This window comes from Pseudophryne corroboree, chromosome 1, assembly GCF_028390025.1.
Source record: "Pseudophryne corroboree isolate aPseCor3 chromosome 1, aPseCor3.hap2, whole genome shotgun sequence".
In the NCBI taxonomy this organism is placed as follows: Eukaryota; Metazoa; Chordata; class Amphibia; order Anura; family Myobatrachidae; genus Pseudophryne; species Pseudophryne corroboree.
In genome coordinates, this window is record NC_086444.1 from 27,837,986 (window position 1) to 27,850,018 (window position 12,033).

The following is a 12,033-nucleotide window of genomic DNA, read 5'->3' on the forward strand; positions in this document are numbered from 1 at the left end:
TTTTGACTGTCATTTGTGTTCTCTTGTAGGTGTTTGCTTTTGGGAGAAATATCCCTGGTTTCATTTATTTTCTGGGTGTGCTACTGAACACCAAGTCTTTCTTTTTTTTGGAGCAGGTAAGTGCCCTTGGCCTGTGTTGGTGCCTGTTTAGTTTTAATGGTCTGTATGCTGTTTTTTGACTGTCATTTGTGTTCTCTTGTAGGTGTTTGCTTTTGGGAGAAATATCCCTGGTTTCATTTATTTTCTGGGTGTGCTACTGAACACCAAGTCTTTCTTTTTTTTGGAGCAGGTAAGTGCCCTTGGCCTGTGTTTTGGTTTGCTGTTTGTGTTTCTTAAAAGTGTGGTGATTCTGTTTGTTTTCCATTTTGTCTAAAATAGAATTTTTGTTTCCCAGGATTGATCTGCAAAGTAGTGTTTGTCTTTCCTGGACTAGCTACTAAATGTTTTTTTTATTTTTTTTTGTTTTTTTAATTGGTGTTTGTGATGTATTTGATGCTCAGAAATGTTTAATTTTGTTTTTTTTTTATTTGTAAAAATAACATATTTTTTTAATTTTTCTTTTTATTAATTTCACATTTTGGCCATGAATTCAACACAGAAAAAATGTACGCTCCTGCAGTAAGTTTCCCCAACATTTTTTACAACATTTATTGTTTGAATATTTTTTATAAGTTGTTTTTGTATTTTTCACCTCGTTTTTTTTCTTTTTCAAAAAAGTGTGTTATGTCAATATTTATTGCTGCAGAAGCCCTACCTCCCCAACCCACGCCAGCACTCCCACCCCAACCGCCAGCCCCACAACCACAGCCGGCTCCTCATCAACCAAGGCAACGGAGGCGTGCTAGGCCACCAATTTTCCGAACCCGTGTCCTACTTTTTGGTATGCCAGATGATGTGGTGGTGCGTAGATACAGGCTGCCACCACATCTAATCCTAGACACTCTCTCCATAATAGAGAGTGATCTGGAGTCTGAAATTCGGTATCCTACAGCAATACCACCATTGACACAATTCCTTGCAGTGTTAAATTTTTTGGCTACAGCCTCATATCAGCATGTTGTGGGAGACCTGGTTGGCATGTCGCAGGGCCAGTTCAGTAAGGTCCTGCGGCGTGTCTGCCAGGCTTTCCTAAAGCGGGTGAAGCAATTCATTGATATGCCTTTGGATGTTGGTGCCCTAGATGTGGTGAAGCGGCAATTTGAGGAAGGTGGTAGTCGCTTCCCACATGTTATTGGGGTTGTGGATGGCACACATGTTGCTATTCAGCCACCAAGACATAATGAAGAAATTTATAGAAACAGGAAACTGTTTCATTCTCTGAATGTAATGGTTGTTTGTGGGCCATCCCTCCAGATCCTTTCCCTGAATGCAAAATTTACTGGAAGTTCACATGATGCATATGTCATTAGACAATCAGGGATATGGCAGAGATTAAGATCAAGTCAACGAGCAGACATGTGGTTATTGGGTGAGTTGTTGCTCAAATATTTTTTTCTTAAAAAAGTAACTTGACAAATTTAATATTTCAAAATTTTGGCTTTTCTTCCAACAGGAGACCGTGGATATCCTTGCACCCCCTGGCTCATGACTCCTTACCGTAATCCCAGGCCAGGACCACAGATGGCATTTAACTCCGCGCTTACTGCCACTAGGCAGCTGGTGGAGCGCACAATTGGTGTCCTTAAAGGGCGGTTTCGTGTGCTCCACCGCACTGGTGGCGACATCATGTATTCGCCGGAGATGGCAAGTAAAATAGTGGTCCTGTGCGCAATACTACATAATATCGCAGTAAGGAGTAGTGTAGAGCTTCCTCAGGCAGAGGAATTGCCTGATGAGGAGCCAGGGGTTGTTCGACACTTCGGTGGGGGGAGTGTTACACGGAGGGGGAGCCAAGTGAGGGCAAGGATTGTTGCCGAATATTTCAGGTATAGTGTTTTGATATTTTCTAGTTTTAAAAATTTTAAAACACAGTATGCTTATGTTTTTTTAACAATGATGACATTTTGTATGATATTGTAAAGTGATTGTGTAAGGCTTTTGTTGTGTTGGAATGGGTAATTTTTGTTGGCGTCAAATTCCGCAAACACTTTAAGTTTACAATGTTTAGTTAGAAAACCAAATAATGTAATGTTGCTAAATAGTGTCCTTATTTGTTTTATATCCTCAAATCCTGATTATGTAAACAAACACACAAACAAATGATACTCAATGTTTCCCACTTTGTGACTGTCCAGCTGAATGATCACACGAACTGTGGTGAGTACACAGATATGTATAGTAATTTTAAATAAACTGTGTCTCTGTGTCTGTGTTTTTTTTAAATTTTGTTTATGATAAATATTTGCTTCTGCGAATGCGTATTTCCGCTCGTGCGAAATAACACTCTGCTCTTCACAGCATTGCAAAGATCAATAAAGTTATTAGAAATGACAACATAGATTTTGGACCAATCACATGCTAACAGACACTATAAATATATGCCCAAATAAGGAAAACGCCATTGCCATGATGCGTGCAGCACCGTTCACCAGGCGGGAGCTCCGCGTGCTGGTTGCGGTGATGGACCGCCGCGTAGGCCGCGTTGGGCGCTTCATCCCCAATCGGGTGAAGCGCGAGGCCTACGCGGAGGTCCGCCGCCTGCTGCGGACTCGCGTCCGCAGAAGGCGGACAATCATACAACTTGAGAGGAGGTGGAGTGATCTCCGCAGGAGGACTCCCGATCTGTTGGCGGAGATCCGCCAGCAAATCCGAACTATGCATACACGAAGTAAGTTACATTACATAAGATTATTAGCATAAATTGTGCTAATGGGGGAAATTCCAAGTTGTTTGCAGCAGGAATTTAGTGAACAATTGGGCTAAACCATGTGCACTGCAGGGGAAGCATATGTAACATGTGCAGAGAGAGTAAGATTTGGGTGGGGTGTGTTCAATCTGCAAAATAATTTGCAGTGTTAAAATAAAGCAGCCTGTATTTACCCTGCACAGAATAAAATAAGCCACCCAAATCTAACTCTCTCTGCACATGTTATATCTGCCTCCCCTGCAGTGCACATGGTTTTGGCCAATTGCAAACTATATTCCTGCTGTAATCCCCTTGGAATTACCCACAATTTACACTAAGTGGTAGGCTAATTGCAACCTTGAGTGTCCTTTTTTGGAAAATAGGACAGTGTGTGTGGTTAGGGCAAACAGTACTGACTGTAGCAAACTGTCACCAAACAAGTGCATGTTTTCAAGAAATAAGAACCAGCCAGGAAACTGTACCCAAATACTTGATCAGTGCTGGCTATATAATAAGGTGCCTTGAATAGTGATCTGGTGATGTTGCCTAGACCAATCACTATGACTCAATGGACTAGATTAAGGAATGAGCTTCAAAGTAAAAGTTTGGACTCATTTTGTTTGCTGTGGCCAACATGAAGAGGATCTTAACATGTTTGCTTTTCAATTTTTAAAAACACTGAATTTTACATGGAACAGAACATTGATAATTCAAATTGTTTACTATGTAATTTCTCATGTAAACTAAATGTTGTCAATAATATCATTATAGGACAACAACAACGGCACAACTCTCCGCCCCCTTCCCCTTCCCAGTCCCCCTCCCCTTCTCACTCCCCCTCCCCTTCACAGCCCCCTCCCCTTCCCAGTCCCACTCAGCTTCCCAGTCCCCCTCAGCTTCCCAGTCCCCCTCATCTTCCCAGTCCCCCTCATCTTCCCAGTCCCCATCAGCTTCCCAGTCCCCCTCAGCTTCCCTGGCCCACTCCACTTTCCACTCCCCTTCTCACCACATCTCTCCATCTCTTTCTGGGACCCCTTCTCCTCCTTCCCATACCCCTTCTCCTTCAACTTCTACATCACCATCTCAACCCCCCTCACCCTCTATTGCATTAACTTTCTCTCCGCCCCCCTCGCCCTCTCAATCAGACCCCCCCTCTGAAATTGCAGTCCAAATCCAGCCTCCTTCCCCCATCCAGCCTCCTTCCCCAATCCCTCCTCCTTCCCCAATCCCTCCTCCTTCCCCCATCCAGCCGCCTTCCCCCATCCAGCCAACATCCCCACCCAGTGAATGGGCAGAGGAAGCCCCTGAAGACAGTTCAGGGAGTCTTCATGTTGCCGTGGAAAGTAAGTTTTTTAAAAAATTTTTACAAATGATTACCCACTTACACTTACAATGACAAAACATGCAGTGTTGTACTGTTTGAATTCTTGGGCCAAGGACAAATATTTGTGTTTTTCTTCATGGTGTACATGTTGCCTTTACATATTTGTGAGTGTCATTATATGTACAGTGTGTATGTGTGCAATGTTTTGTGTGTCCACTCTAGGTTGACACTCATTAGGTAGCCAGGGTTGCCAGGACAACAGGGTTTATATGTGTTACATTTTCTGGTAAACAGTTAGACCTGAGTGGAGTTTAGTATGTTGTTGGTCTTTTACACTTGTGCCTGTGTAGTCTTAATATTTGCACTTACAAATCACATGCTTCACTTTGTTATGCAGCCTAATGACACACTGATTTGTGGTGTGAAAGTTACATTCACAAAATGACTAATTGTTCAAGTCAAACCTGTTTGCACTTATTTAGTAAGGGCAGCTTTCAGGGAGTGTGGGAATGCTAGGATATGTTGGCCTTCTGAAGATGTTGATATGCAGTGTGATGAGGCTGGACCAAACCCCTTAAAAAAAATAAATAAAAAAAAGATGAGAATGAATGCCAACATGGTGTAACAGTGATGAAGATGGAAGTTATCTTTAACATGGGATGTCGCCCATAACAACCAATACAATTAATCTTTACAATTGGGGAACCACTTCTACAAGATAATAATCTTATTTTGGCTTGTTTGCTATGGGCGACGCTACATCTTAAAATGAACTCACATAGTAGTAAATGTAGCCCATGGTCAAGAAAACTGTAATAAGTAACAAAAAAAGACTGAGCAGGCTTGTGTGTTTTTCTGCTAATGATTGTACCATAAAACAGCCATGATGTATCAACTTTGCCATTAAGCAGGCCTGTCCAAACTGCGCAACTGCAACTGTTGAGAAACTACACATCCCAGCATGCCCTGACACAGGTTTGGCATTCCCTGGCCCCAAAACTGAGTCAACGCATGCTGGTATATGTAGTTTCACACAAGCTTGAGGGATGCAGTTTGGACCTGCCTGCATTAAAGTGTGCTTTGTGCCTTGCTTGGATAATAAGCAATGTGAGTAAGTTAGTAATGTTTATGTTATCTCTTAATTTCAGATGTTGCCGTTGGAGATCCCACATCGTTGCAGGAGATTGTTTCCAACATGAGGCTCCATCTCCAGGCCTTGTTGGGTCTTGTGGACGCAATGGAAAAATTTTGTTAATTTTTTGATTTAAAAAAAAAAAGGATATTATCATTATTCCAGTAAAAAAATAAAATAAACTACTAAATTTAAATACTTCAGCGGCTCTTTATTATTTATTAATGCAATAAAGGAACAGCAGATTGCAGAACAAACATTTTTTACCTTAAACATTTCAAACATCTAACGTAAGTTATTTTAAAACACCAAATAAAACATGTTATTGGCTAAATAAACATGCAAACACCTTCATTCACATACAAAAACTCTACTTTAATAAATTCAGAAAACACATTAGACCAAGCACATTGCAAACATCTATATTTATATTAAACATGTAAATAAAAGGAGGCTCTTTTATGGCTACAAAGTGCACTTCAGGTATTTAAACAAATACTTAATTGATCATGAACATTTCAAATCATTCACTAATTGGATTTGTTATTGAGGAGGGCTTGTGGCCTTTTAATTGGAAGGTGTTAGTCCACTTAATAGTATAAAAACAAATTGTGCTGCGTTTCTCAGCAAAAGTGAGCACTTTAACTGAAAAATGTGTAAATCTACTACAACTTAGTATTTTTACGAAGAAGTATGTGTTAATGCGATGGGTTCGCATTGCTGCGAGGATTTCGCATTGCTGCGATGTCATTTGGCGTACGCCCACTTTGTGTAATAATGCGTGCGAATGAGCAAAAATACGTTGGGGGCGGATGTTCGCAAATTTACTACATTAACGCAACTTTACTAATAGGTTGTGCGAACGAAAAACTTAGCGAACAACTCGGAATGAGGGCCATTGTCTTTGAGTCTAGGTCACACAGTTTTTGCACACAATGATTTTCCTCACAATTGCTTTGCATTTACCATACACAAACTTCCTGCATCGGTCACAACTTTCGCATGTTTTATTTCCCTTACAATTATTTCCAGTGTAACATTTGTGTCGTTTTCGTCTCAAATCGACATTTTCTGTACATTGAGCTGGTGGGATTATTGCTGCTGGACCCTTTCTAGTTATAACGTATTTTTGATGAAGTTCCTCTGCTAGTTGTAGAATAAACGACTGATTTTTTTTACTTGTGACACTGTTATACAAAATCCTTGCATTGACAGCTGCCAAATCGAGGGTGTTGTAGAGGACTTGTACAGGACATCTTCTACTACCAGCCTTTACACTGTATGTTCTTGCCATCTGATCAACTGTATCCACTCCAGCTTTTGTTTTGTTGTAATATGATACAGTTTCGGGAAGCTTCTTTGCATCTTTGCCAATATCAACATCTGGATGAAGTGAGCTAAGGAGGATGACATTCTTTTGCTTTTTCCCCTGGTACACGGTCAATGTACACTGGTCATGATTCAAAACATAAGTGTCATACCTCCTTCCTTTACTTTTGTTGGAACCTCTCTTCTCTTACGATTCATTGCTCCCACAATGCTTGTTTTCTTCTTTTGCAGTTGGTCAGCGAGTTGTAGAGAAGGTAAATAGTTGTTCGTTGTTACGTTTCTACCCTTGTTCAAATATGGTTCCGCCAAACGCAGGACGACATGAGTTAAAACACTTTCATCAGCTGGTTTCAGTTGATCCTCTCCTAGATAGGGGTGTCCATTAATAAGATACTTAGATTTGGAATCTGCTGCAAGACAGAATTTTATTCCAAACTTATCAGGCTTGTTGGCCATGTACTGTGTAAAGGGGCATCTTGCTTTTGAGGGGAATAACTGCTCATTCACAGTGATATTTGATCCTGGAGTGTAGCACAGAATGCTGTTTGTGATGAACCTATTCCGAAATTTCAGAAGCCAAAGCAAATTTATCACTTTTCAGTCACTCTGACCTTGTTGACTTGATGTCAGATCGCAAGAATCTCATAATTTCTTTTAATCTATCCCTGGACATTGTATGACCAAAAAAGTGAGGACCCCATTTTTCAGACCACAGATGATTCACAGGTAAGCCCTTTGAGGTATATGCACCCCTGTCATACAGAAGAGCATTGAATGCATCAAATTCTTCCAAACAAACAGTTCATGTATTATTATTCAGTTGTCGTTGAGCTTCTGTCTCTGTTCAATTCTTTATATGACGCAGAATTGGTTCGTCTATCAATAAGCGCCACGCAATAGCCAAACTGTCAATTGAAATTATTGGTTTGGAATAAGGAGTCGGACCAGGATTTTCTCGAAGAGCATTTTGTTGAGATAATGTTCCTGGAGCATGTCCAATCCCCAAAAACATCCCACTCTGTTTTGTCAGGTGCAGTGTACTTCTCCCCAACTGCAGGTGGCACATATGACTTTCTACCACGACCTCTTCCTTGAAATTGAGCTGGAGGTGCTTGTATAATTTGTGACTGAGCTCCACCTCTTCCTCGACCCCTACCCTGAGGTAAATGTGGTCTAGTACCTGCTTGATCTGTTCCGGACTCATTGTCATCAGTGTTAGTCTCATAACTTTCACTGGCTTCAGATTCCTCAAGTATGTATGAAACATCACTCTCTGAATCAGACTGTATATCTTCAGTTTCCGACTCTGCTTGTACTGCTGCGTCATCTTCTCCTCCTGAGTCTTCTTCATCTATTTTTTAAGACATTTTAGAATTTGCTCATCTGTCAAATCATGGAACCTGGGCATTTTCACTTATGAAACTGTGAATACACGGAACTTCCAGTTAGGACTCACAGACCCTCACTTTGCAACTGCTGAAAAGGAAAAATTCAATATTACTCTTGAAAATATTTTAATTTGTTAGCCTATAACTTCAGTAGGTGCACATACATCATTTTAAAGGAATTTATATGCAAAACAGCTCAGGGGTCATTTTGACCCCTTCAGTCTTTTTAGGTATACCTTGAAATATTTTCCCAAATATTGACCCTACACAAACAAAATTTTGGTGGCTTGATTTTGACATTTAATTATGAAAAGTCACCAAAAAAATCAGATCAGAAGGAATCTAAATTGCTGAAAGGCAACCATTGCTAAGGGGTCAAAATGACCCCTTCAGGCTTTCTAGTGTTAAGGGCTCCTGGGGTTATGGATGGAGAGTGAGGGCGGGCTCCATCCATTAGGCCCAGTCCGGATCCTTAGGGTGTTCTGGCTCAGAGGATGCTAATCAGTGCTTATACCCACATGGGTATATTAAAAGGCTGTCAGCCTGGACACAGAGGGGTATATTTACTAAGGTGCGGTTTTTAGAAGAGGAGATGTTGACCAAGGCAATCAATCATATGCTAGCTATTATCTTGTAGAAGGTGGTAGATAAATGACAAGTAGAATCTGTGCTATGGGCAACATCTCCACTTCTAAAAACCTGCACTTTTGTAAATATACCCCAGAGTGTCTTATTACCTCGGGAGAAAAGTTCTGGCTTGCAGAGAGATACCATCACTGCTTGAACTGAGTGCTGCACTGAATTGCTGCTTTGGTGAGTGGGACAGTAGGTCCTTCTCACATCTTATGTATAGTAAGAGCCGGACAGGCAAGGATTTATGTGTATGATTTATTTTTACTTTTCTGCAAATAAAAATAGCTGAGGCTGTTTGACCAAATATCCGGGGCTGGTGTGTTACTGTAAGAACGTGCACCTGTCTACCACAGGACACGGCAACTTTACCCTGGTCTTGCCACAGCACATATATGTAACATGTATTTTTTACTTGTTTGTCCCTAGAGTGCATTAGTCATAGTCATATGTTTCATTTGCAGTGTTTTTTTTAATGACCAACTCACAATTAGCAACATTGGGGGTCATTCCGAGTTGTCCGCTCGGTAAAAATCTTCGCATCGCAGCGATTTTCCGCTTAATGCGCATGCGCAATGTCCGCACTGCGACTGCGCCAAGTAAATTTGCTATGCAGTTAGGAATTTTACTCACGGCTTTTTCATCGTTCTGGCGATCGTAATGTGATTGACAGGAAATGGGTGTTACTGGGCGGAAACAGGCCGTTTTATGGGCGTGTGGGAAAAAATGCTACCGTTTCCGGAAAAAACGCAGGAGTGGCCGGAGAAACGGGGGAGTGTCTGGGCGAACGCTGGGTGTGTTTGTGACGTCAAACCAGGAACGACAAGCACTGAACTGATCGCAGAAGCCGAGTAAGTCTGGAGCTACTCAGAAACTGCTACGAGGTGTGTAATCGCAATATTGCAAATACATCATTCGCAATTTTAAGATGCTAAGATTCACTCCCAGTAGGCGGCGGCTTAGCATGAGCAAATCTGCTAAAATCCGCTTGCGAGCGAACAACTCGGAATGACCCCCATTATAAGAACCAAATCTTCTGTATCAAGGTAGTGTTACGTCTTTGTGCCACGCACTATGGAATTGGATGCAGATGAGCAGACTGGCAGGGCAGGGTCAGATATGATGGCAGTTTAATAAAAGACAGCTGGGCAAAGACCAACAATATCCACCAGCACAAGAATATGCTATCAGACATAAATCAAACAAGATGAGAGAACAGTCTTTGCTGTTGACAGATTGATAAAGGCCATGAGTGTGCAAAGCCCAGAATTTCTTAACAGTATATGAAGTTTGCATTGGATGTGAATGAAATAGATTAAGAGAACAGCAGCAACTAGATAGTAGGATGGGCATTTAATAAAACTCATATGCCGGTGAGTAAAGCATTTAGCAGTGGAAACAACAGCTTCAGCCCAACCGGTCCTGTGAAGTGCTGGACTAATAAAATAATTTGAGCTTAGTACTGGTAGCCCTGAGGCTACCCAACTCTTTGCACCAAATTTTTTTTTTCTGTTTTTGTGAGTTGAATATAAATCTCAGGGGGACATGTATCAAGCCTTGGAGAATAAATAAAATGGAAAAGTTGCTTCAAGTAAACAATCAGCTTCAGCTTCATTCATTTATGATACACAGTATCTGAAACGATAGTTAACTCTCTCAAAGGCTTGATACAGTACGTTTCCCCCTCAGTCTCTGCTCTTATTCTTCATTTACTGTGGAAGTACAACTATATTTATCAATTTCTCTTATTGTATAAGTTGGGTGCAGTTCTTCCACTTTGTTTGGCAGCTCCACCACTCAAAGGGGGAAATTTACTAAAGGTCGATTTGATCAATTTAAAATTGATGAAAATGGATGTTGTACTTCCAGGTCCAAAGCACATAATTATTAACATTAAAAAACAAAATAAATGAATAAATAAATAAATAAAATAAAAAAATCAACCTTTAGCAAATGTGTGTTTCAGCCCCTGAAACCCAAAATCAACTGACATAGAGTTTAAATAATTTTTAATAGTTTAAAATCAGCCTTTAATATTGGAAGTATGTCTTTTACTAGTACCAGTATATTAATAAACAGTCTACAGTACATGCTGCAGAGAACATCTGTGTAACCTAAGAAATACAGAAAGAATTCTAGTGATAGCTATACAATACAGAGAACACTGTAGTGACCAATAGACTGAGCACAATACATAATACAGTAGTTGTTACTATTCAGTGTCAACCTGTTCTTGAGTCCACTATAAAATGCAGACCCCCAAGTCTCAGGTGGCTTTATAAAACATAACATACAGTATTGTAGCTTTATCATAAAGAGAACAGAGCTATGGAGGCTTTGTAATGCAGACCACCATCCCAAGCTTGTGTGAATTCCAAAAAGCAAGCTCCAGAGATCAGACTCACCAGAATTACTGTAGTTTGCAATTCACTTGAATGTTGATTGAAAATGAAAACCATCAGTTTTGCGTTATATTGTCATCTAGTGGCAGAAATACAGTATAGCTGTCAGAAATCTGGGGAGCAGAGGCAGAAACTGGGATCTTATTGACTTAATTCAATTAAAGGCTGCAAAAGTTAATGAAAAATAGGTTTAGAGGATGGGCCTCATTGCCTGGAAGCCAGACAAGGCAGGTAATGGAGGCAACAAAGTTCTGCAGTTAATAGGACTGAAGTAGCGGATCTAGTAGGACTTCTCATGGATCAGCAGTGCAGGATGCAGGACTGAAGTAGCTGGATCTAGCTGCACTTCTCATAGATCAGCTGTGCAGGTTGCAGGACTGAAGTAGCTAGATCTAGGGGCACTCCTCATAGATCAGCTGTGCAGAATGCAGGACTGAAGTAGCTGGATCTAGTAGCACTCCTCATAGATCAGCTGTGCAGAATGCAGGACTGAAGTAGTGGATCTAGTAGCACTTCTCATAGATCAGCTGTGCAGAATGCAGGACTGAAGTAGTGGATCTAGTAGCACTTCTCATAGATAAGCTGTGCAGAATGCAGGACTGAAGTAGTGGATCTAGTAGCACTTCTCATAGATACGCTGTGCAGAATGCAGGACTGAAGTAGCTGGATCTAGTAGCACTTCTCATAGATAAGCTGTGCAGGATGGAGGATTGAAGTAGCTGGATCTAGTAGCACTTCTCATAGATCAGCTGTGCAGGATGGAGGATTGAAGTAGCTGGATCTAGAAGCACTTCTCATAGATCAGCTGTGCAGGATGCAGGACAGAAGTAGCTGGATCTGGCTGCACTTATCATAGATAAGCTGTGCAGGATGGAGGATTGAACTAGTTGGATTTAGCTGCACTTCTCATAGATCAGCTGTGCAGGTTGCAGGATTGAAGTAGCTGGATCTAGGGGCACTTCTCATAGATCAGCTGTGCAGGATGCAGGACTGAAGTAGCTGGATCTAGCTGCACTTCTCATAGATAAGCTGTGCAGGATGGA

General features: G+C 41.1%; 1 protein-coding gene across 2 annotated transcripts; it reads left to right on the forward strand.

The window, feature by feature from the left end:
- The first annotated feature begins 601 nt into the window (after window positions 1–601).
- Window positions 602–5,400, forward strand: LOC135056967 (putative nuclease HARBI1). 2 transcript variants are annotated; one of them, XM_063963120.1, is made up of 5 exons: window positions 602–618; window positions 718–1,468; window positions 1,553–1,925; window positions 2,235–2,256; window positions 3,557–3,927. In XM_063963120.1, the coding sequence occupies exons 1-4, from the start codon at window positions 604–606 to the stop codon at window positions 2,236–2,238; spliced, it is 1,143 nt and encodes a 380-aa protein (XP_063819190.1). In that variant the 5' UTR covers window positions 602–603; the 3' UTR covers window positions 2,239–2,256; window positions 3,557–3,927. The 2 variants fall into 2 exon arrangements, 1 of the variants encoding a protein (XP_063819190.1); XR_010244386.1 differs by lacking the exons at window positions 602–618; window positions 718–1,468; window positions 1,553–1,925 and adding an exon at window positions 5,258–5,400 and having other exon boundaries at window positions 1,937–2,256; window positions 3,557–4,128.
- Window positions 5,401–12,033: the final 6,633 nt, after the last annotated feature.

What these genes read in the sequence shown, in the direction of transcription:
- LOC135056967 (XM_063963120.1), top strand. An exon ending in AGCAGACATGTGGTTATTGG is followed by an intron (nt 1,469 to 1,552) that starts GTGAGTTGTTGC and finishes TTCTTCCAACAG; the next exon opens with GAGACCGTGGATATCCTTGC.